At 41.7% G+C, this 24,813-nt stretch overlaps 1 protein-coding gene across 6 annotated transcripts; it reads right to left on the bottom strand.

Moving 5' to 3' along the window:
* Nucleotides 1-1,927: 1,927 nt before the first annotated feature.
* On the bottom strand, nucleotides 1,928-24,398 carry ap3d1 (adaptor related protein complex 3 subunit delta 1). Of its 6 annotated transcripts, none has more exons than XM_017407306.3 (34): nucleotides 24,052-24,398; nucleotides 21,377-21,472; nucleotides 20,370-20,450; nucleotides 20,179-20,259; nucleotides 19,942-20,049; nucleotides 19,642-19,771; nucleotides 18,831-18,970; nucleotides 18,617-18,690; nucleotides 18,448-18,497; nucleotides 18,089-18,138; nucleotides 16,911-16,959; nucleotides 15,002-15,147; nucleotides 13,701-13,849; nucleotides 13,380-13,610; nucleotides 12,881-13,112; nucleotides 12,606-12,751; nucleotides 12,305-12,446; nucleotides 11,911-11,982; nucleotides 11,732-11,810; nucleotides 11,357-11,556; nucleotides 11,037-11,110; nucleotides 10,055-10,078; nucleotides 7,962-8,130; nucleotides 7,660-7,803; nucleotides 5,902-6,009; nucleotides 5,487-5,639; nucleotides 5,089-5,136; nucleotides 4,592-4,612; nucleotides 4,034-4,223; nucleotides 3,777-3,865; nucleotides 3,318-3,403; nucleotides 2,617-2,738; nucleotides 2,306-2,385; nucleotides 1,928-2,059 (listed from the first exon to the last, which is right to left on the bottom strand). In XM_017407306.3, exons 1-34 carry the CDS (start codon nucleotides 24,145-24,147, stop codon nucleotides 1,964-1,966), a joined length of 3,756 nt encoding a protein of 1,251 aa, XP_017262795.1. In that variant the 5' UTR covers nucleotides 24,148-24,398; the 3' UTR covers nucleotides 1,928-1,963. The 6 variants fall into 6 exon arrangements, with proteins under 6 accessions (XP_017262795.1, XP_037829978.1, XP_037829979.1 ...); XM_037974050.1 differs by having other exon boundaries at nucleotides 11,735-11,810; XM_037974051.1 differs by lacking the exon at nucleotides 4,592-4,612.
* Between the last annotated feature and the right edge of the window lie 415 nt (nucleotides 24,399-24,813).

Here is a 24,813-nt window from a genome sequence, read left to right as displayed (position 1 = left end):
TTTTTTTTGTCTGAGCCCCACGCCTTTGGCGTCTTGACACCAAGCAGTCTCCCCCCCACACCCATGATTAATAATTTAAAACATTCAGTGATACCACTTCTTTTAATGTCTGAACTTAGAATAGATAAAAACAACACCATCAAAAATAGAGAATGGTCAAGTAAACAACAACATAAAAAAGAAAATGAGGGAAAAAAAAGGACAGAATGGAATGACCAGTTTGTGTAAGCATGTCCAAGAAATAAAAGTGTACATTCCTAATCATGAATTTACCTAATATTATGCACAAAATGATCATAATAATAAACGTATAATGAGACAAGTTTCTTTGATTTGCTGTTAAGTCACTTTCAGGAAGAATACATAATTATCTTTTTTTCTGAGAAACAGCTGATCACCTCTGTGTTCAGACTCTACTACTAGACTGGATATCCAGTGGAATGGCTGACCCGACCTTCTGGTCCCAGACATCATTATTAGAGTTATCTACAATAGCAGACGAATGTGAAAAGAGGCCTTACCAGTAATTACGAACGGACGCTACCAAGTCAGTTTTCATCTTGCTACAAGGATAAACGCTGGACAGGGAAAGCAAGCTCGAACGTGACTGATGCAAACTGAAACATCTAAAACCTCAGAGAGGCTTGTAATAGAAGGGCCTTCTCGTGTCACATTAATGCACACAAAAAAAAAAAAAAAAAAGGAGGCAAGGCAGTTTCTAAAAGGGGGCAAAGAAACGTCAAGGAGGCATGTCGGCTGGGTGGAGTTACCGCGATGGAAAAAGTGGCACGAGCGCAAGTATTTCACAAGGACACATGAAGACAGTAGATGCTCCCTCCCAGTGGAAGCTGGGCATGCTGGCTGGTGGATAGTTCTTAACCTGCTCAAAAATTAACTTTCAAGCAGGGAATAAAGGAAATATGCAACACGAGACGCTCTCTTCACTAGTTGCCTGATAACATTGATACAACTAACCAAACCACCCAACTTCATGACAGAAACTGTCATTTCATCTTGGCGCTGTACACCCTTCATATATTTGCGGTATTCAACTTCAGGATTCAAACCTTAACCTTTATTATTTGTGAATGAAATGATATGTTCAAAGTCACGGGGGGGGGGGGAAGCCCGCTTAAACTATCAAGTTTATACGTTCAAGAGTTGTGTGAAGTTCTACAAGACTTTTAAAGAGCTAAAGTTCAGCACAGAGTCTGAACAAAAGCAGGTAGGACAAAAGTTACTCTATACAAGTTAAACGCTCTGCCTTTTAGTGTATTTAAGTTTTTTGTTTTTTTTTCTATTCCATCAATACAGCTGCCCAATATTTGGTCTTTTTCAGGCCCAAACAGATGAGATGAACTGATGTTCAGTGAGCAGAAAGAAGGGGTCGAGACAAAAGGCGCAGACAGGCTTCAAAAGGAAAAAAAAAAGAAAGAATCAAACCTTCAAACAAAAACAAACTACAGACAAAATACATAAAACTTCAAAACAGTAAAAATACAATGCACCCATCAACAGCAAATGTCCAGTTGTCAACATTACACGACAGGACTGTCACAGACTGAATCGCCAGCGGAGCGGAGTGCAGAAAGGTAACGTTGGAGCGAGTGGAGAACGTGAGGGGCGTCTGGAAACGGGGGGGCTCAGCGTGGAGTCAGGGTGGAAGGAGGGAGGCCGTTTGAAAACCAGGAAGTAAAAAAAAATAATAATTCAAAAGTGAGCTGCAGAGAAGACGAGGTGTGTGGACACAGAGTACGAGTGGGTGACGACAGAGCTGAGAGCGCAGAGGAGAAACAAAGTGTGGCGCTGGAGGAGGAGGAGAAAGGAAGGAGAAAATTTGCGAATCTGAGGACAAATAAATAGGGCGAAGCTGGGGAGGTGCCAGCCGCAGTGTTTCGCAACGTGATTATGTTGTGTTTCAGTGAGGGAGTGGGCGGNGGCACCCTGGGGCTGTCAGACACAATCAGCACTGAGAAAAGGTCTGCTTGATCTCATCCAGCACATTCCCAAGCAGCGTTGGCTCGTCACACTTTGCGTCAATGGACACGGTTTGAGCAGACTGGAAAAGAGGAAGCCCCGAAGTTAAAGTTAGAATTCACTTCAATCAAAACGTTTAGACATGAGACAATAAGAGTTTCTAAAGCAAACTGAATCTGGTTTCAAGCAAATAAACTGCAAGTGACGTATAGACTTTTTTTTTTTGCACAGTACTGATAGTTTAATTGTTTTTTTTTTTAACTTTCCTTTTTCTGCTCACATTGTCTAAAAGAAAAGAAAAATGGCAACAGAACCCAGTTTGACTTACAGTTTTGACCAGCAGACAGACATGGTGACCCTGAATGGACCTGCTGTACATTGAGGCACAGGAGTCGATCCTCTCCACAACTAATCAAAGGCAACAAAAAACCCACAAGTGTCACCAACAAACTTTAAGTTGCACCACATCATTAATAATATTATTATTTATCCCTAAGCTATTAATCATGTGCTGCAGGTTAATCATCATTATGACTTTCAGAAACAACCATGGTGTGTTCTTGTATGTGAAAAGCTTTTTTTGTTTGTTTGTTTTGGGACTAAATGAACAAGTTAAAAAACGACATTGAGAAGTCGTACCAGAGAAGTGGTGGTGAAAGCAGATCCTGGCCAGTAGATGGTGGAAGGGCATGTTAACCCCCTCCAGTCTGATGGAGCTGCTCTTCAGGTCTCCCGACTCCAGCAGCTTTGCAAAAGCATCGCTGAAGAAACAAAAAGGCACAAAATTCGACGACATGTTTACGTAAATGACCGTGTTGTTCAGAGGAAGACCAGTTTTCATTCAAGGCCTTTAACAAGCTCGTCTCTGGTGACATTCAGCCCAACGGTCGCAACTAAAACTACAAAATATTCCAGCAATTTATGGCAAACTGGTCTACGCCATAACATATTTATATGGTTACACCTGCTGTCCAAATGCAAAGTCAGTTACTGGACTGGGAAAAGAAGCATTTTTAAAAAAGACGCCAGAGTGAAGTTTTTTTTTTTCCCCCCACTTACTTTGACTGATGGTTCTGTGTGGATGAGTAAATAGGATTTTTGTTGGGTGGGTAAGGGATATCAGATTGTGTGCTGCCATCTGTGTGTTGGTTTGACATCACTATATGCAGTAATCTGACATGATCCTGACGGCTACAACCGTCTGTGGATTTTCATCTGGACTGAATTGTGGCTGCGACGTGTTTTTCTGACACTTTTATAAAATGCCTGTGCATGCGTGTACGTAGTCTGAGTAACTAAAAGAAGAAGAGTTAAGTTGAAGTGACAAATAAAACACTAACCTGTAACAAGGAGTAGTGATTAGGTAGGAGGTGCAGGTAAAGTGCAGTTTAAAGTCCAGTTTCTCATGAGTGGATGAGTCTTCATTCTGTAACAAGATCACCACATTAAATCACACAGAAACTAATTATTATTCACTTATTAGCCATTAAACAAACAGAAAGATTCAGATGAATGGAAAATTACCAGCCAGTATCAGAAGGTGGTAAGAATTCCTGGTTGTGGCAAAACATGCAAACTATGCTCCACTAAGCTGAACTCGTTCTTGCATATTTTGCAAGTTGATCAATTTATTTTGGATTCTACTAAAAAAAAAAAAAATTACAGTCTTTGAATGAAGTTTTTTTTTCCCCTCATGGCTGCTGAGAAAATTTTGCTTGTGTCTCTAAGGCCCAGTCTGGTTCAAATGGTCAGAAAATAACAAAAGGGGGTTATAAGAATGCTTATGTTTTAATACCAACCTTGACAATAAAGGTCAGAGTTCCCTTCAGTTTCTGTGGCATTACGATACTTTGCACAGTGAAGACAAACCTCGCCTCGTTGGAAACACCTTTAAACAAACAAACAAAAAAAAAGCTCAGTTAGATGATCCAGCCTGATTTCCTATCTCAAAATTTAGATTTATATTCAACAGATCAGTAATAACCCAAATAATACACCTTCACACTATTTTGGTGATAAACTATTAAAGACCAGCGTTCTGCAGATTACCACTGACCAGGAGGAAGCTGAAAGGGGACGACGAGGCCATCGTGTGGACCCGAGCCTTCTGGCCTCTGCAGCTTGGAGTTCAGAGAGTCCAAGACGTTGAACTCCATGGATTTCAGGAAGCTCTCACACTTGTTCTCAAATATAACAGAGACAACCACCTGACTGCCGTCCTGCAGGTTCCCCTGGATGTCACACACCTTGGGGAAAAAAAAAAAAAAACACAAAACAAAACAAGTCGTTTAGTCATGGTGCCTAATCTCCCTTCTCCATTGTTAAAAAAAAAACTTCCTCAAAGTTAAAGCATTGAAGAAATACAGCGAGGCAGATGGATTACTCAGAAGTTAAAAGACACATCAAGATTCCTTAGAAGCACTTTTAACCCAGAGGCAAAAAACAAAACAGAGACAGAATCACTCTCAGAAAAAGAAGAGACGCTGCTGTGCTGCAGAAGCACTCATGTTGTCTGCCTCAGAAAACAGCCTGAAAGAAAACCAGGACAAAAGGAAAGCACATCTATCAGAGGGGTTTTAAAATATTCCGTCAGTGACAGAACTTTAACCATTACCTCGTCGGCATCTTCCTTCATCTTTAAAGAGAGCGAGAAAAAAAGAAAACAAACAGTAAATGCGGGCTTTTGAGACATTTTAGTTTGTTGCTAGGGAGTCCAGACGGTGCCAGAAACGAACACAAAAGGTCAGGAATATTTGTTCTCTCAGCTTAAACTGGGCGCTCGTTTTTGAGAAACTGTGTATAAATTTCCTAACAGACTTTATTTTGTTTAATAAAAAGCAAAACCCAGCATTTCAAGTCCAGGGACGCTGGGAAAAATGGACAGAGTGTCACGGGTTGCAAACAAACACTGAAAATAAAAAAAATATATAATAAAATTTATACAAACTAGCTCCTAACTTAACTGTTGGAAAGATACTGACATGAGATAATTGTCTTGACACATAAATAAAGTTGGGTGTTGCATTTTGTAGGCAGTTCCTCGACATAATAACCTCCCAGCCTTTCCATGAAGAGAAGGCTGTTTTGCAGTAAGATCCCACCAGCACTCACCATCTTAATGTAGGAATTCTCAGCCAGCAGGCAGTAATTGGACATGGGCTGAAAGGAAAGAAGAGCTCAGGTCAGATCAGGCATTCTCTGTCACTCAGTGTGATAACCAGGCAACAGGAGCTTGTTCCATGTCGCTGATGCATAACAAGTGTGTGTGTGTGTGTGTGTGTGTGCAGCGGTCATTGAGATTAACCACAGATGTCAGAAACTTAATTGAGAAAATGAAGCACAGAATGGTAGCAGGGTTCAAATATTATATATATTTTTTCCTACATGAGAACCAAAATTAAATCGGCTCTAAATGAGTGTGTATAATAAATAAAGTTCCACACCCAAAATTGAGCAAAGCATCTTTTTGTTCACACTTCTAATTGCTGTGAAGCCGTTTTAACACTGACCGGGAGCGGCTCTTCCTCCTCGACAGTCCCATTCTGCACCGACTCCTCTCCACCTGCGTCACTGTGGCGATGATGGTGATGATGCTTCTTCTTTTTCTTCTCCTTGTCTTCCTTTTCCTTTTTCTGCTTCTTCTTCTTGTGTTTGGAGGATTTCTGATTATTGGGACATAAAAATGTGATTAGAAACATCCACCCCCAGAAAAAATTTGGATAAATTAATTGGTAGAGGCGTGAGAACTGGTGGGAATATTCCTCTAAAAGAGCAGAGAAACCGGCAGGTCCGTGGCAAGTCATTTACACAAACTTGTGAAAACGAGAGCCGCTGGTGCGCTGCATCTTGCCAGGACATTGTGAACTAGAATCTTGAGCACCGCGGCCAACCTTTGAAATCATCACATCATCAGTGGTGACTCACCGGCTCCATTTCTGTGTCTTTGGGTTCATCCGGCTCGGAGTCTGGCGCTGTGACAGACGGTGCCCCAGGAGCAGGAGCCGCTTCTGCTGCCGCTACTGTTGCTACTTCCTGCTCACACACACACACAAAAACACCACCACGTAAATTAATTAGCAAGAGTGATAGCAGAGGTTGAATTTGCAACTTCTGTGCCGGGAGAGGAAAGTGAAGTTAGCGTGTTTTAAAAATAAATAAATAAATAAATAAAATCCCACCGAGCTCACTGACAACACACCAAGACAAGCGTTGCATACAAGAACGCTAACCAAGGCCAAACTGCTGCAAAACTACAACAGGACAAATCGAAACGCATGTCTGGATGTAAACACACACGTACAGCCGCATGTTTTGTTTTGGGGGAAATCTCTGAAATGCTGCACAAGCTGCTGCTCGTGGGCCTGGTTTGCAGGATTCTCCTAACTGCTCCAAAGTATGCAGCTAAGATCTGTTCTGCTGCTGTGAGAGCCGATACAAAAATAAGTCTTCCACGTGAACATGTTGGAGCATGTTTCTCGGTCAGCTTTTACTCCAGGGCTGAATGATGATGAGTGATAAATACACAAACGTCTTATAAACCCGATTTTAATAAACTGATCTTCTCGTGTGAAGCTATTAAAGATGTCAAAAGCACGTTACGTCTGTGGTGTGTGACCAAACCCTGATTGTGTGGTGAAATCAAAAGTATAACCTTTATCTTTTACTGCTGACAGATGAGAGGATGATTAAAGAATGCAATTTTCTTATATTTTATACTTATTTACATTTAGGTTTTCCAGTCTAAATAATCATAAATGATGCACACTTTTTTTTTTTAGTCTACATCTTGTTTTGTATACATAAGTGTGGATACAAACAAAGAATTACTTCATAAAGATGGTCATCATCACCCTATATGAGCTCTGAGGAAGCAGAGGACACATGATGATGCAGTGGGGACGCAAAGAACCACACAACTGAGGCCACACCCTTGTTTGTATGTCACCACCTCAAAACCACCACGAGACTCATAGAGCAAAACAAAAGCCGAGGAGGACCACTGGCACTCTGACACATTTACATACGCACGCAAGCACATGCTAGACAACAGACTGAGGCTTGGTAATGGGAGAATAGTATTGTGTGACCTGTGGAATAAAATAAAATAAAATTTAAAAAAAGTGTCTAAGGTGAGAAACAAAAGAGTGGTGCTTAACTAAAGGCTACTGAAGGAGTGTAGAGTAAGTCCAACAAATGGAGGAGGTGTATGAAACAAGGCCATGGAAGAGGAATGTGCGAGGTCAGTATATGAAGGCAGAACATGGAGAGAGTTGGGGAGGAGAGGGGAGGGGGGTGGTGACTCAACCTGGGTGTTAGAGGGCACTGGAGTGTTTGAGAGCCAGAAATCCAGATCCGAAACCTAGGAGAGGAAGGCAGGGAGAGGAGTGGCAGGAGGTGAGAGGGGTTCTGTATCTTCCCATTATTCATGAAAACGGATACAGAGATCACACTGCACTATTTCATGAATAAATCAAGCATATGGCAAGAGAATGCGCAGTCAGCTACGAGAGAACTGATACTCGATCGCAAGAGCCGATTGAAAAAGAGGCTGGAAGAAGCAATGGAGGGGCTGAGTCAAGGATAAGGATCAAACATGTCTGCATCTAATCTTTTTAGGAGGTAATATGAATTATTGGTGAAAGCAAATATTAGATACTAAAATGAACCGTTAAAGAGGCATACCTCAGCAGAACTGGAAGTGGGCAGAGCTGCCACTTCACTCGTTTCTTCTGATTGGACCACGGGCTCTTCCATCTGACCCCCGAGAAGGTCCTCCTCTTTTTCTTCATGTTTGTGTTTCTTCTTCTTTTTTTCTTCTTTGCTCTTCTGCAAACAAAGAAAAATCCTCCCTGTGTCAGTCAGTCCAAAACCCGCCACGTTATCACAGCAGCTGACAGATCCAGAAATCTGATTCACTGGTCCTTACAAACAGTTTCATGAACTACACTCAGACTTGTGAGTGTTGAATAATCCTGCACTTTCACCTTTCTATCCCTGTCTTTATCCTTCTTCTTCTCCTTTTTGTCTTTGCTGCTCTTCTTCTTGGGTTCCTGTGAAGCTGCGTTTTCTCTCTCTCCGTCTTCCACTGGGCTTTTCTGAGCCTCGACTGCACGGTGGGACCTGACCGGCAGCTTCTCGTTGTCTGCAAGCGGCCTGGACAGAGAAAAATGCATGCAAGCGCGTTACAACCACTCACGAGACTCTTGACACAACTACGCATTTGGGGTTAAAATCTGAGAAATGCTTCAAAACCTCCAGCATTCTTTGAAAGTCAGTGTGTTACAAAGGCTGGACAAGGCACGTCGGCTGCAGACGACTGTCATACTCAAGCACATTTTCTAGACTTTAATAATGTTAGGTTTCACTCCAAGCATCGTTTTGCCATTTGTCCCACAGAGCTTCAATCTTTACACCATCTCAGACAGCCAGGGACCAGCCCAAACACTGCTGCACTCCGAACACAGGAGCTTTCAATGCTCTGACAAAGCAGAGTTCTCACAGGCAGGAAGGTGCAACGTGTCCCCCTGCTGGCAAACTTCCATAAAGACACTGCTCTGAGTCAGGACTGAATGCAAATTTAATACTTTGTCCAGGAGTGTGACGTCACATGAGAACTATGTATTAACTATAGCCTATAAATCACTTGTGAATAAAAGGGCTCACAAACTCAACACACACAAAAATAAACCCCAAACAACTTGGCAAAGAACCCATTTCAAATGCAAACTTTAGGTTAAAAGCAGCACGTCACAAAGAAACAGTGTTCCCATTTCTTTAGTTAAATCTATATATATATATATATATATATATATATATATATATATATATATACACAAAAGAAATACCAACGATAACGCAGTTTATTTTAACACCAACAGGGTAATTTCCAAAAAGCAATTAATTAAAAACAGAAGTTGACTAATTGTGAGTTTTTCTATGGCTGAAGCAAATCTGTAGAAGTCAGGGTAGTCAATGTCAGATTCAAAACACCCTTTTTGAAGAATTTTTGGTCTTTGTGTATTTTTCCTGTAACAAAATAAAACAGTAATTGCTCAACTTAAATCAGTAGTCTCCAATCCTGGTCCTGGAGGGCCACTATCCTGCATGTTTTACTTGTTTCTCTGCTCCAACACACCTGATTTGAATCAATGATGATCAACAGGCTTCTGCAGAACATGAAGAGGTGATTTAACCACTGAATCAGGTGTGTTGGAGCAGGGAAACAAGTAAAACATGCAGGATAGTGGCCCTCATGGACCAGAGTTGGAGACCCCCGACTTAAATAAACGGATATTCAGCAACCCTCAGAATGACTTGTAGACTTAAACTAATATCTAGGAGAGTATTCTCACTTAAAAACATTAAACTGTGGATTACAGTGCTTGGTCACAGTATGTACTACCATTACTACACGCCTGTGTTTACATTGATTAGATATGTACAGCTATGACACATTACAGATTTAATTTTTTTTTTTTAAAGTGACCAACATACACCAAATAAAATCAGTTGTCTAATTAGTTTGGGTTTAAGAGCAGTCAGACAGCTGAGGTAGACATGAACTGAGGGCAAAACCACTGTGACGACGTATTTTGATCCAAATTATTAACCTAAAGAAACACGAAACGGCAAAATGCTTTTAGGACCCCATTTCAGGAGGACAAGTGGCAAAAGATTAAATCCTGAGAACATCAGCATCAGTCTGTTGTTATTTGTTATCTTGTCACAAAAATTGTACACTTTCAAAGAGCAGATTAATCAGAGTAGTTTGTTATTTACAGATGCTGATATTGTCAGGCTGAGTGAAAAGAAAAAAAGAAAACAGTGAGAAGGATAACGATCTGGATAAGAGAGAAGGAATGCTGACAGATAAAATGTCCAAAGCTACAAGCAAACTCTAAAATATTAAAAAATACAAGGAAAGAAGAGCAGAAGGGAAGCAAACTGCAAGCTCCAAATGTGAGAAGGCATCTATATTGTAAGGATAAAGGCGTCTATTTGCAGAGAGAGAAAGAAGAGGCAGGAAAGCAGTCGGAGGCAGTGGGAGCTCAGGTCCGGGGGCTGGGATACTACTCACCTGCGCCCAGCCGATTCCACCAAACTGCTCTCACAGAGAGGCAGTGATGGTTGTGTGTATGCATAGAAAAGAAGAAGCAGAAAGCCATGAGGAGTGTGAGAAAGGTTTACGGTCGTATTGACTTCAGTGCTGTGGCCAGAAAGATGGACAGCGTAAACAGAAAGTTACCAGATCATTTCAGCTTTTCCACTATTTGTCATATTTTAAACTCATTTTAGACACAACTGACAACAGAATACCACAACAGGTTTCTAAAGCATGTCTATTAAGTAACAACCCAAAAAATTTTTAAATTTTTTTTTATGAATGCTCATACAGGTCAGGAGCATTTTAAACTTTTTGTCTCGGAGCTCACCTACAGCGGTCACTGAGCGACAGGTGGGGTTTGCCCTGGGCAGATTGCCGGTCCATCACAGGACCATAAAACCCACCATGCACGTTCACACTCACACCTAGGGTCAATTTAAAGTCACCATTTATCTAACATGCATGTTTTTGGACCGAGGGATGGGGAGAGCATGCAAACTCCATGCAGAAAGGCCCCAGCTGGGAGTCAAATCAGGACCTGCCTGCTGCTAACTTCCTCACAAATTGCTCACTTTGGCTGGGCAGCCATATTTAAGTCTGCTGAAGGATGATCTGAAGGCGTTAAGAGCAAAAGGTATTAAACTGAAACTCTCCCAGAACACTACAGAAGTTGTGTTAAATAAGGAAAAAAAATAAATCTTAAGCAAAAAAATGTGGAAAACCTAAACCAGGTGAAAACTTTAGATTGGCTCCGTACTCCGTAGAAAATACGGAAATTCTTTGAGCAAGTCATCACTAAAAATAAAAACACTCAGCTGCAACTTTTAGCCTATAAAAAACCCCAGCTAAATAAATAACGCAGGGTTGATTGGATTTTGTAGATCTCTGAAGAACCTTAACAAAAACTGATGAGCCGACCGTACGCAGACCTGAGATCAATACAGCATTGACTCACTTGTCCAGGTCGATGTCCAGAGCTTTGTGCGGGTCACTGGGGTCTCTTTCATCATCATCACTGGGTAAGGCATTCTGATACAAGGAGAGATCACAATCAATAATGCAGAGTTAATAACTTGTTATATTATTTCTTACAGCAACAGGAAATTCACTCCGATCCTGACTTTCAGGACTACAACTGATAGATCCAACGTGGACTGAAATAAAACCCAACTAAAACCCTTTCATGTCTCATAATCAGGTAACTCTGTTTCTGTTGAACTAGCACTTGTCTGAACATTATCCGTTCATTTCCTGTTAAAGCCACAGCGAGCACACCTCCGGCATCTCCTCTGTTACAATGTCCACCATGTGCGCAGGCGCGATGTCCTCTTCGCTCTCCGGACCGGAGTCGTGTTTCCTCCCTCGCCCGCTGCGCTTTTCTTTCCTCTTCTTCTTCTCCTTCTTCTTCTTCTCTGCTCTCACTTTCTGGCGGCGCTCCTCCTCCAGCTTTACGTACTGGTCGGACATAGGCAGACCTGAGCGACAAGGCACAGATTAAAGCTGATAAACCCAAATCATAAGAAGTGTATAGAAGAAGAATGGTAGAATATTGTGATTCTTAAATTAAACAACTTAGACTTTAGTTTAGGTTCCTCAGACTCATGAAAGTGAAATAAGTGTTTTGTCTGTTAATTTAAGAAAAGTGTCTGCCACCTGGGACTTTGAGAGGCACACTGAGGTCAATCTGCACAACTGGGATGTGCTCCACTCCAGAAGTATCCTGATACACCTACACAGAAGAAGTGGTGAATTTAACACATAAAAAGACACCAACAACAGGAAATTAAAAGTACTACTACTACTACTAATAATAATATTAATAAACTTACCTTTTGAGAGGATGGGGAGGCCTTGATGTAAAACGGGTTGTTAGCTTGCTCCTGCTTTCTGGCTTCTCTCCTCTAGGAGTGAGCAAATCAAAACGACAGCATGAATTATTCGATAACTTGAAGCATAAGTTTAAGTTTTGATCCACATGAGAAGCTGAAATAATTATACAAACTAGGAGAGGAGCAATCCTATTTGTTGGAACAATGACCCCAAAGGTTTGACAACATTAACGAACAAATACTTATAAAATCTTTCTGTTTAATGCCAAATCTTTAACCACTGGTATTGACAAAATAACATGCTACCATTTAGGTGAAAAAGGGTCATGACTTGTGTAACAGAATACACAAATAAGTCCCGGTCCAAGGCTCAGCTGAGTTGATCCGTACGTACCCTGGCCAGCTCTTTCTCGTCCACCTCTGTGTGGCGGGGACGGGAGTGTTTCGGCTCCTCCTTTGTGAAAATTGCCTTCGGCTGCTCATCCTCTGACTCACTTTCAGACGGAGGCTCGTTGATCCAAGCATCCAGGTCCAGGCTTTACAAACAAACATGTTTACGACAAATTAGTCAAAGCAATGTGCAGAAGATTTGTTTATCTTTGCAGATAAAACAAAAAAAAACAGATGCCTTCTATTATTAATTAGAAACAACCCAAAATATATTTTGTTTGGAGTCTTCTACAGAGTAAACTCACCCTTCAGGAACAGGGACTTTCTTCTGTGCTTTAGGGGCCACAGGGTTGAGTTCTCCAGCGAACAGCGCACAGACTTCTTCTGCCACTTCGACATCCTTCTGCTGAAGCTTCTGGATGTACTTGACCAACTGCAGGATGCAGGACGCCTGAGAAACGAGGTAAGCAGATCTAGATCACTGCGCCTTTGGTCATATTTTATGTAGTGGGTAGCTTTGAGATCCTGATTGTGTTAAAAGGTCAATAACTATTCGCAACCAGTCGCTCCTTGTTCTTACCCTCTCCTGAACCTCCAGGTTGGCGCTCTGGACAAACAGCGGTAGCCTGTCTATCATCAGCTGACTGGCTTCCTGTGTAGTTGTGCTGTCCGTGTCCCCTTCCTGACTCTTCAGCACGGTGGCAAACAGCTTGGCTGAGTTTTGCACATACACAGCCTGGATGTGGCCTGGCAGGGTGGCCACCTTTGGCCTCAACATGGCCTCTAATGTCTGCATAGGGTTCTCCAGGTGTCTAAGAAAATACGAGAAAATGCATACCGTTACACGTCACCTTTTTATCTCAAGCAAGGTAAAATAAATTTAAAAAAGCAAACTGTCTGCAGAACTTTCCTTCACTACGTAGAGAAGAGACAAAAATAATAAAATGGATGTAAAAAATTGATTAAATTAAATATTAAATTCAAGATTTGTGGGCCAAAACTTGTGTTTTTACTAAAACTGGAATCCCAACCAGAACTCTTCGCTGCTCGTCGGGCTCCATTTTTAAACATCAACTTACTCTGAGAACTCGCCGCAGATCCAGGCCGCAGCGTACAACACTTCACAGATGCCATTTCGCTGCGTGTTGCCAGTCAGCAGGTGGGCGTTGTCCAGCAGGGTCGCCATCTGGGCGACGGCAAACGCCCGGATGGCTTTGACCCGAATGGCGACATCCAACATCTGAGAGGCGATGAGGTGGCCGTGACGTGTGCCCTCTAATCGGGTCAGCTCCACCAGGATACTGATGTACCTGTCAGGCAGATATGAGGAGGAGGTTGAAAAACAGCAATGCCAACAAAAGTCCAAATGAAACTGAAGATGCAAAGGAGCAAAAACTGACCACTCAAAGTTTGTGATGTACTGATAGTTGCTTTGGCTGCAAATGTCAATGATCTTGGTGAGCAGCTCATCTCTGTAGGTGGTTCCTTCGGCTTTGTCTACATGTAGCATCAGCTTCTTTACAATCTCCATCAGGTTCTTCTTCGACACCTGGAAGAAGAAGAAATTTAAAAGGTTACCTGATACTTTTTCATGCTATCAAATTAGAAAAATATGTTACAGTTTAAAACATAAGAGGGCAAACAAGCATTTTATTTTAGAACGGTGGTGCCTAACCAGGGGCCCTGCCCTCCCTGATGGGTGTGTGTTTGTACACACAAATACACACCCATCAGGGATCTGATCTGCACCGTTGTTGTTACACACAGAGGAACATTTTGGCAAATGTTTGTGCTTTATGGAGGTGTATTAAATAAAAGGAGAGGGAAAAAAAATCCAAAATGCATCAGCCTGCTGTTTGTTTAAACAGTCAATCTATCAGATACTTTCACTTTGTACAGAAACCGGATTTACAGGAGCTGAAAACATGTCTGACAGGAAGCGAAACCAAGTCCACTGCAGAGGAAATTTTCTTTTTATCCAACTGAAAATTACAAGTCTTGGACCTGCATATACAAGAACAAACCACAACCTGAATGAGGAGCTGGCTCACACACACAAGCTGATTCGGTAACTTATTTCCAGGAAAACAAACACAAGAAGCTTAGGATTGTCAGAGGAGGCTATTCCTCCCACAAACACTTTCAGGCTATTCTCTCAATCAGCACAAAGTACTTGTCAAAGACCACATTTCAGAACCAACTGCAGCAATACAAACAAAAGCCTGAAGGTATCAAAGATCAAGGAGCCCAATATTTACTTTGTTTATTTTCAAGCACAGAAAACTGGTCTTGTAAAATGTTTCAATAAATGTGCTACTCTTTCGTAGTTCTCAGAAAAACACTGGATAGAAAGCAGGTTTTTGTGAGTGGAGTGTTCAGAAAGGAGAAACATTTTAAATGATTGTTGAAATAATTTATGATTTCAAAGGTTCGTACTAAAATGTAGGACGTTCCCTCAGTATATAAAGACATCTAAAAGGTGACTGTTGATAAAACTATCACACAGCTAAAATCTGGCAGGATTTTCACAGCGAAGTCTGAACATTTATGCCCTGCAAACTGCACTGAACAAATAAAGTCGTCTCATACACGATGTCAGTTCATTTCTGCACTACACACATAAAAAAGGTCATAATTTGCCGAGTTAAATGCCTTAAACAGCTCGTGGTAACGTTAAAGCAGTAGGGTTTTGGCATCATACCATCCCATAGAGCAGGTCCAAGGCTCTGAGACGAATAGATTCATCTTTGTCATCCAGACACTGGAGGATGAGGTCCTTATGAGACTGCACCGACTTCGGATGGGTCTTCAAAATCTTGGACATGGCGAGCAAGCCCAAGTACTTCACTGCGAGAAAAAACAAAACAAAGCCTCAGTAAACTGAGCAAGTCGTTTCTATTGCTCACTCTTAAGTTTGTTTAAATAAACAGAACTGTTCTATTGCCTCATTTTATAAACTACATCACCAAAACTGATCCTTTCTGTAAAACAATCTCACTTTTCTTGATTCATTATAATTCAAAGTTACTAAACTGGAAATAAAAACTAGAAATAAAAGCTTCACTAAAGACATTTTATTTGTTTTTACTACAACTTGCAACTCTGTTCTTTTAATAGTATTGATTCTAAAACTTTTAGCATAGAGAAAAACAAAAATCTACTAAATAAAACTACATGAAGAGAGGAAAAAGGAAACAAAAAAGAAACACAGAACGATGGAAAGGACAAACATACACACAAGACAGTGGAGTTTTGTTTGGTTTCATCTATTTGTTGTGTTCCTGGCAGATCATAATCTCAAACCAAAATGATTTTAATTTTTTTGAAACCGGTTGAAGCGCGGCACTCTGTCCGTTGTCTTATGTGGCAGAGCCCAGTGCCTCTCGGGTTCCTGAATCAATAAACGTGTGCCGTGCCGACCTTGGGGTAAGGTAACAATCATCACCGGAGAGAATACCTCATGAAATATAACCAAGGAGGTGACTTTACTGCAAAACGATGGATTTTACCTCCAAATATATTTGTTCTGGTCTGTGATATGTTGAAAATTTCTGTGCATTTTGTTTAAAAGTGCACAATAAAGGACACAAGAAGACAAAATTAAACGATATAGTTTGTTCGCTTTGTTGCTGCTCATGTGCAGCCCTGACCAGATAATTATATTCACATTTGAGAGGTGTTGTAAGTCGTGTGTGGCTAAAGATTTAAGCTGCTTTTTGACAAGCACAGATCTGCTTTGCTCACTGGTTTTGATGCAGAATTTCCACATCACTGAAGAAAGTTAAATATAAAGCCACCTCAGAGGCAGGCCTCACGATGTGAAAGGAGTAACTTGAGTCGACACAGGACACAGCTGGCTTGACCCACTACAGTAAGCCATGACTGCGTAGCTCAGCTTCTGAAAATAGAAATAAACCCTCTAAAAAAATCTGCAAATAGAAGAACCAGTTTGCCTGAAGAGAACCAATTAATGCTGCTTTTGCTTTCCAGATACACAGGCCGTTTATTTCAACAAACCTCACACACATACTCCCAACTCCTGGTTATATCATCCAATTCTGAGAACCAATATTTTAGGTTCTGGATCAGCCTTCTTTGTTGATCAAAATAACCAGAACTTCATTTTCAACCAAAAGTTTAAATGGTATTTTTTTGCTAGTTGAAAGGAAAAAAAGCCAATAAGAGGTGCAGTAAAATAATAAATCTGCAAAGCTACAGAGATTCTACTGATACCAGAAGTCTACAGCCTACGCTACACACACACACACACACAGAGCTATCTACAAATGGTAGTCCAGATAACTCGAATACTGGTTGGTTTGTAATGCCGTCTGATTGAAGAAATGATCTGTGAGAAAACACTGAAAGTTGCCCACTTTCACTGTCATACTCAGCAGGTTTTCTGGGAGGAAAGAGGTTGATGTTCCTTAGGAATGACAGAATTCCAAGCAGGCCTCCCTAATTGAGGAGAAAAGAGCGCTAATGTTCGAGCTATCCAGAATCGGGGAGGGGTCTACGGAGTTGTCGTCTACAAGGATGGACTGTTCCACAGTCAGAAACACACAGACAATGAGAAAATGACACACTGCAGGCATTGACAGAGGGCTCACAGTTCTGGTCCGAGTCTTCTATCAGGATTCGCAGTTTCTGCACACAGAGCTGAGGGAGAGAAGATGGCAGAAGACAAAACAGGGGAAAAGGGGAAGAGCCATTAACGTGATTTCCACACCAGTTTGAGTTGTTTTTATAGGAGCATAATGTAAGAACAAAAAGAGAAAAATTAGGTTTTTAGCAGGTTTTATAAAGGATGCAGTGTCCAATGTGTTCTGATTCTGAACCCTACAGATCTGTGCTGAAGTTTAAACAAGTTTGGTTTGAGCTTAAAACTCAGTGAAGACGTCTTAAAGCTGTGGCGTCCAGTCCTGGTCCTGGAGGGCCACCATCCTGCATGTTTTAGTTGTTTCCCTGCCCTTCAGCAGGTCTTCAAGTTCTTCCGCAGCCTGTTAATCACTAAGTCATTCAAACCAGGTGTGTCACAGCAGAGAAACATCTAAAACCTGCAGGACAATGGCCCTCCAAGACCAGGATTGGACACCACTGTCTTAAAGGGTCCAATCAGAGGTACGCGCCATGGAGTTTGTGTGTTTGTTCACCAAGTGAAGTTAGCCGATTACACTGAAGGGATCAAATACCCGAGGTCAGTTGTTTCTATGAGTTACAGTATGACTCCCCCGACACGTCCCTTACTCCGTCTGAAACAAACCTGGAGGCTGTGATAAAGGCACAGCTTCTGAACGACTCTAAAGTCACCAAACTCCAAGGATATTATGAACCCAGATCCTCTTAGCTGCTGCTCGTCTGTTCCTCCTGATCCGTAAAAGTAATGCCCAAGCTTTCGTCTGACAGTCTGACAGATAAATCCTCTACCAAAATCTGCAAAAAACTTACTGTTTTCTAGGCATTTCTTTTAGACAGCCAGCAACTGGTACCAAACTTAAGATGTAATTTGTTCTTCTCCCAGCTTTGCACCCCCCACAGCAAATACAGTGAATGTTGTGTTTTATGTGAAAACAGCATCACTAGTTCAAAGTAGACCTTTTTTTCCTGCATTGATTTAGGACAAACAAAATCACCTTCCCTGCGTGTCTCACAAACCTTGTTGTTCTATTTAAAATGATGATTAGACAGACAGACAGAGAGCATGCATCGTGATTCAGCTGGAGTGGAAAGGGTCTAAAATGAGGATCTGGACATGCTAAATTGAGAGCTCAGGACCTTGAAGCCTTACCTGGATACTAGCACTGTGGTTAGGCATCCCAGAGGACAAAGAAATCAACACTGCAATGAAGAACAAGAAGGCAGTTAGACATTACCATCAAATATTTTAATCAAACTTAAAACAGTTTCAAAAGTCTACAGAAGTCAAACATTGAATCCTAAACAGGTGGACTAATCTTAAATACTGACTGTATAACTAATGTTTGTTTTGCAAATGCAAACAAAACTATGCTGAAGAATAAATTAAGTGTACACGTTTTCGCTAATGCTCATATGCCTTATAATTACATAAATGCAAAACTCTATAACAAACTAAATCTACAAAGACAGCAACACTGAGTCGACTGCATGTCCCAGATTTTCACTGACCTGCAATTACAGTGTTGACACATTCATACAGCAGAGACATGGCAGAAGTGCTGCGAGAGGGGAAGACGGGGTACAAAACAGAGAACGGAGAGATTGTTATTCATCATTTCGTCACGTGTGACTCTCTGTAGAACAACTTTAATGGCTGTAAAACGAACTTTCAGCTCACCTGTGGATTAGATTTGTCAGAGGTTCAATTAGCTTCTTCCCCAACCTTGGCTCCAGAGGTGTGAGCGCACCAAACTGTAAAAAGAGCACCGAGATCTGCATCACTCTGCGTTACATTGTGAATATTATCTGTTTAAAAACAATTATTTCTGCCTATGTTTGTAAAACTATTTTGTTAGTTTGGAGCGGCAGTTCGCCGCGTCCTGCCGTCTTACCAGTTTGATGATCTTAATGAGGACCCAGTTATTCGTAGAAGAGGTCATGAGTTTGAAGAAAAGTGGAGCCAGAGACAGGTAGTTCTTGGGATTTCTCCTGGCCAGCTCACAGATAACATTTACAGCTGCTGACTGGACACCTAAATGGAATAAAAATAAGAATAATAAACAAACCACCTGAACATAACGTAAGCATTTGTTATGTCAAGCAGTTTCTTAAAGTTGTCAAAACTGGTTAAAACCTTTTAAAAATTCAGAAAAGTAGGGGGAAGAAGATTTTTCTTTAGGTTGCATCACACCTGATGTATATTCACGGAGTTTTCTTTTGCAAGACCAACGTTATCTCACCAGACTGCATTTCAGTACATCGATAGGATTTAAAAGTTCAAAATCTTACATCTCCTGCACAATTTCTACAGATTCTGTTCGAGAAAACCGAGCTGCCCTGACAGCCTCAGTGCATGCAGCATCCCCCTGGCTGTTTTCGAATCCAGATTGTGCAAACACCACACTGTCAGTGATTGAATTATAGATCTGACAAGTGATGCTAGGCATGTTTTACATCTCCTGGTTACTGGCTGAAAGGAAATACTCATCTGGACAGATGAAAATAAAGCAATTCAAAAGGTCATTTGACATTTAGGGGATGCTTTTCATATGAGAAAATAACATCTATCAGCCTTGGCAGCATCAAAAACATCTTATTTCATATTATTTCTCAATGAATCATTTATGAGATTCAGATGACAGGATACACCGAGGAACAAAGCTTTCCTGTGTAACAAAGTCGGTACAGTGTGTTTTCCAATACCTGGGTCTGGGTCCTCCAGTTTCTCTTTAAGCCTTGGGAACGCAGGGCGGAGGGACTCTGGGTACTTCAAAAACACCTTATACATGATCAGCACAGCTTTCTTCCTGATGTAAGGTTTAGTGTGGGACATCTAAGGTAAAAAACAAACAAACAGAGGAGACAGTTGTATTAAAAGTGGTAAAAAAATAAATAGAAATAGAAGACTTTGAGAGGAAAAAAAAAAAAAAGATATCCGGAGAGAAAATACAGCTCTAGAGGGAAAGCTTTGGGGGCAAACTTGACATTTTCTGCGTGACTCACCAATGTCATGATGTCATTAGCAAGGTCCCGAGCCAGGTCAGGGGTCACAAAACAAGAGAGGCCAGTGAGGGCAACTCCTGTGTCATACTGGTTAGGGCTACTGAGATCCTGGAAGAAAAAAAAAAAAAAAAAAAAAGGAGAAATAATATAAGAGAAACATAAGACAGAAAAGGCTGGACAGGAAATAAAAGAGTCCAGAGATTTTTACAGGATACAAAAAACAAGAGCATCACTGACCTTTCGAATCTGATTGGTTGTCAGCATGATGACATCTGTGCTCTCGTGAAAGCACTGTGAGGCTGCTAAGTAACCAATCCTCTGCAGGGGGGAAAAAAACAGCGTGTCATTTCATCAGTCTGCAGCAGCGCCACACAGGTTTACCGTAACTGTATAATTCGCTTTACACAAAGTAAAGTTTCTTTCAGTACCTTGTATGTGAACTTTGAAGAACTCATGACTTCAACGATGTTGAAAGCGGCCCAGCTGACATCATAGCCCAGCATCTGAAGCTGTAACACAAAAGAGACAAACTAAATAAAAGCAGAGATGCGAGGCGGTTTAAACTCTACGGGAGCTGACTGATTGGAGCTAAAAGCTTTGAAAGTGAGCGCAGACGCCGTCTGAGGTGAGATAACCAACCCTAAATGTGTATGTTGGCTAAAACCAGGAAGACTGATTACATTTAGTCAAGAACTGCTGGTGGGTATAGATTTGGTTCTGTTTAATCATCATAAACAAAACATGAACATACAGCTTTATAACTGTTTTACAAAACACACCCAACTAACAGGTTAGTTTCACAGAATTCAACCTGATAAAAGTTTTGACCGAAACAATAAGACTCCACTTTATTTTGTTCAGCTAGTTACATTTGAATTCTGTGCTGTTTAAACAACAATTACAGCCAATTTTATCCAGTATGAGTGACTGTAATATAAGGACGGGTCATTTCAGTAAAATAAATTCCTGTAACTCATCACCTGCTTTATTATGGCCAATGACTTGTCTGTGTTTTAACAGCATTATTATTAAAAGATATATTAATCTGGCAGGTATAAATTGGTGATTATCTTATAAAAGGTGACATATTTTAAGCTTCAGGATCAAAAAATATACTTATATAGTCCTGTTATGCAGGCTCATTTTATATATTGTCATCTGGTTAACACAAACTGAAAGCTTCCCATCTTATTTTGTATGCATCTTAAATACAAACAAGTGTTTAATATGAAACAACACGGGTATCGTTTTCAATAAATGCTTCAAAGCAGGACCAGTCTCCTGTCTGAAGACAGACAGGGTGGGATTAAACCGACAAGCATCACAGTCTGATCTGTATGTGCACGAGTGCAAACCTAACAGAGCAGGTGTGACTGACACGGTGTGTGTGGAAGGTGGGATGTCTGTGTGTGTGTGTGTGGGGGGGGGGTCTTACGTAGGTGAGCTTGCACACAGCATTGGCTTTGACAGCGATGTTGTCCTGCTTGAGCTCCTGTTTGATCTCATCGATGCACGTGGAGATGTACTTGGCCTGAGGACGTTACAAAAGGAGAGGACAAAGCAGACACCAAATCAGATTAGGGCGGAGTAATATCCGGAGCGCTACATTTCTACTGAGCACCCAAAAAGATAAAAAAATAAATAAACAAAGCCAGACAACCCTGACAGGGCTAACTGAGCAAATATGATCAGACCAAGCATCTTTTTTCTCCCTCATTCGATCAGTTATTATTCGTCTACGATGCTACCAATGTTAGCATCAGTCCAACTATAAAAAGGTGCATTGTAGTTTTGAGGGACTTAAGAGCGGACTCAAACTAATCACCCAATATATATCTGGAGAAATTGAGAGCAGTCAGCCAGTTTGATTCTTTTATTTCAGCAGCGGGGGAGTGAGCGGAGTTGGACTTTTCACACAAGAAATCAGTCAACCATTGCCTAGTGGAGCAATCCTAACAAAACAAACACATATAGCTGAGTAGGGTGCGAGAGTGCGCTGGTCATGTGTGTGGAGTCATGAGACAGCACAGTGACAGGAGGAGGTGGAGTGAGGGGGGGGCACTGAGCTCGGCAGCAAAACTGCCGTCATAGAAATCAGGAGACAAACACACTCGTACTTGTTCCCGGCGCTCTTTTTCAATTATCAGTTCAGCACGTCTCAAAATACCTGAAATAGTTGAGGGGTGGCCAACGTGGACAAGCAACCCAGACCGAGCTGGAGCTAATTTAAAGAGAGAGAGAGAGAGAGCGCCAGGGTTTTCCAAACTGTCATTTGACGCCAACTAGCGCCGCATCCTTCTCTTTAAACAGAAGATGCCGACCAGCAACTCAGACTCTTCCAAGGAGCGGCCGTCCTCGCACTTTTTCCTGAATACGCCCTCTGTTCCAAAGTGGATGGGTGAACTGTGCAAATATTCAGCTCACATGTGAAAAACACAGAAAGCATTTCAAAAATGTGGGCTGACCACAAAAAAAAAAAAAAGACAGGGCAATGTATACTCTTGAATGGACACACTGAGTGTTAATAATTCAGCAGACGGTCCACTGTTGACCGGGCAACCAGCACCTTATCTGGGGGACCCTGGTTAGGTTACCACCGACACAGATCACAGACAGCAACGTGCACAAGCCATCAAGAGCAGATCGTCTCCATGAACACGGCTGATCTTAGTGCTTTTCATTTCCAAAACAAATTCTTTCAGGAACAGCATATTGGCTTGATCTAATGGTTTTTACCCCTGCCTACATGCTCATATCACAACTAGTAGGGTTGACAAAAATGTTTTGCAGAGAAAGAATCCTAAAGCTGTTACTGAAGTAGACAAATGCCATCGATATTTTACACCTGACCTACAGCCGTTTAGGTGCGCACAGCGGTGCAATTCAGGGACCTCTCACCCTCACCCCTCTACCCTGATGAAACATTTTTATTTACCTCATGAGTGAAATATTTAAAGATGCAAAATGACGGCCTCCTTTAATATTACAAATGGTGGCTACGTGAGAACCCACCTGCGATAAATTCCACCAAAAACCACTGCCCGTTTTGTGTAAGGGAAGTAAAAAGTTTGTTTATTCACTCAGTGAGTTGTTCTTTGTGATGTTTTCAACATTCGCTGCAACGTTCAAGTCCTGTAGTTTTAGTCCTATTGGGGTGATCTTGGTGTCAGATTAAAAAAGGTGCTTTCAAGCTCTGTCCAGTGGTGCCGAATTCATCCTGTTTGCTCAAACTTTATTCACTTTTTTTTGTCACGTTGCTACCTGTAGCACACTCACCTGGATGAACTGCTGCTCAACTCTCCACACGCTGCGCTTAAAACCAGAGGAGTTTGATGCGCATCAAGTTTAAATGTGGCTTCTGTCACACTTTGGTCATGTCAGTGTTCATCTGTCCTAAATTTAACCAGAGCCCAGAAGGATGCAATAAACCCAGCGCTTGTTGGAGAACAGAAAAGTGGCTTTAAATAATAAAAAGCAGGCCCTGCAGGTAACCAGCTGTACTGCCTTGTTATTGTTCACTTTGCAATCTTGTGGCCACTGTTTCCCTTACAGGTATTTTCTGTTCCTTGCAGGTGGATTTGTGCTTTTTCATGTCCTCCCATGCCACTGATGGAGTTGTCAACATCTCTATATGTTGCATTTTACCACTCTTTCCTGTTTTTTTAATCATAGGCTTAAAAAAACATTAATATTGTATTAGATCAGAGGGAGCCCCTTGTTTCCTCGGGCCTGTGCTCTGGTTTGGTTTCAGTAACGCTGAGTTGTTAAGTTCCTGCTAAATTGTGATTCATTCTTCCTCTGACTGACTTTTATCGGGCTGTCAGCAAGTCTCCTCCTTGACATCGTTCCTAAAACTCAGAAGCAGCTCGTCTTCAGTCATTCGTCATTCAGCGGAAGTCAACCAGCGGCACAAACTCGTGAATTTGACCGCAGTTTGCAGCTAGCTTGGCGGCTAAAGCACCCGGGCTAACGTTAAGTCAGCCGGGGTTAGCTGCTGGTTAGCTGGTATAACGGTGACGGCGGACGAGTTTACACACAAGAAAAGAAAAGAAAACACAAATAAAGGCGAGGTTTTAATTAGCTCCAGGTGACAGCGTGTGCTCGCGTTACCTCATCTTCCTTGTGATTCCTAATGCCACGTACTAAATCCTGGAGGTTCTTGTCGAACATCCGATCGATGCTCCCTTTGACAATCTTCAAAGCCATGTCTGAGTCGTCCCGCGGGGCCCGGGTGGGTGGAGGTGGTGGTCGCCTTGAAGGCAGAGAGATGGAGGTCCCGTTCGACTAGTCTCTCATCCACCCGGGTGCCGTGTGTCCGGGGGAGGGGGGTGTCGGCTGCAGGTTCTCTATCCGAGCCCGGCCAGATGAAGCTGCTGCGAGGCCAGACGGGGCGTCCCGAGCTGCGCGGAGAGACGCTAGCGGTGGATCTGTGTAGGAAATGGCTGACAAAATGGCGTCTGCAGTCAGCTGACCGGAGCGTTAGGCGAGAATCTCATGTGGGAATCAGCGGAATTAAAGGTCCAGAGCGCCCCGGTTCAGACCTGCCGCGGGACAATCAGTAATACAAAAAATAAAAAAGTCATTTCGGGAACAACATCATTACATTTCTCTAGCACGTTAAAATAAATACAGGTTGTCTGAAAATTACAGTTTATTTATGCAAATAAGGCTTCATTAACCGAAACGCTAGAAAGATGTATGGAAGCCCATTTAGGCCATAATTATAAAAAAAAACAATCTCACTTATTATGAGAATAATTTCAAAGCTAATTCATAATTAGGAGTTGGTATATTATAGTTTAACATACTAAATGCTGACCTAATAGCTAATATTTATGACTAAGGGTGTTTCATAATTATGACTGATAATTA

The sequence above is a fragment of the Kryptolebias marmoratus genome, linkage group LG24 (genome assembly GCF_001649575.2).
Source record: "Kryptolebias marmoratus isolate JLee-2015 linkage group LG24, ASM164957v2, whole genome shotgun sequence".
Lineage (NCBI taxonomy): Eukaryota > Metazoa > Chordata > Actinopteri > Cyprinodontiformes > Rivulidae > Kryptolebias > Kryptolebias marmoratus.
Note: the sequence above shows the minus strand (reverse complement) of the source record. Positions and strands in the feature narration are given on the sequence as shown.

Excerpts from the sequence above, each read along its gene's own strand:
- ap3d1 (XM_017407306.3), bottom strand. The coding sequence starts at position 24,147 with ATGGCTTTGAAGATTGTCAAAGGGAGCATCGATCGGATGTTCGACAAG. Across the intron at positions 10,079-11,036 it reads CTGGACATCGACCTGGACAA|TTTGGTGGAATCGGCTGGGC; the intron begins GTGAGTCAATGC and ends CTGTGAGAGCAG. Across the intron at positions 8,131-10,054 it reads GTGGAATCGGCTGGGCGCAG|GCCGCTTGCAGACAACGAGA; the intron begins GTGAGTAGTATC and ends TTCTCTGTCCAG.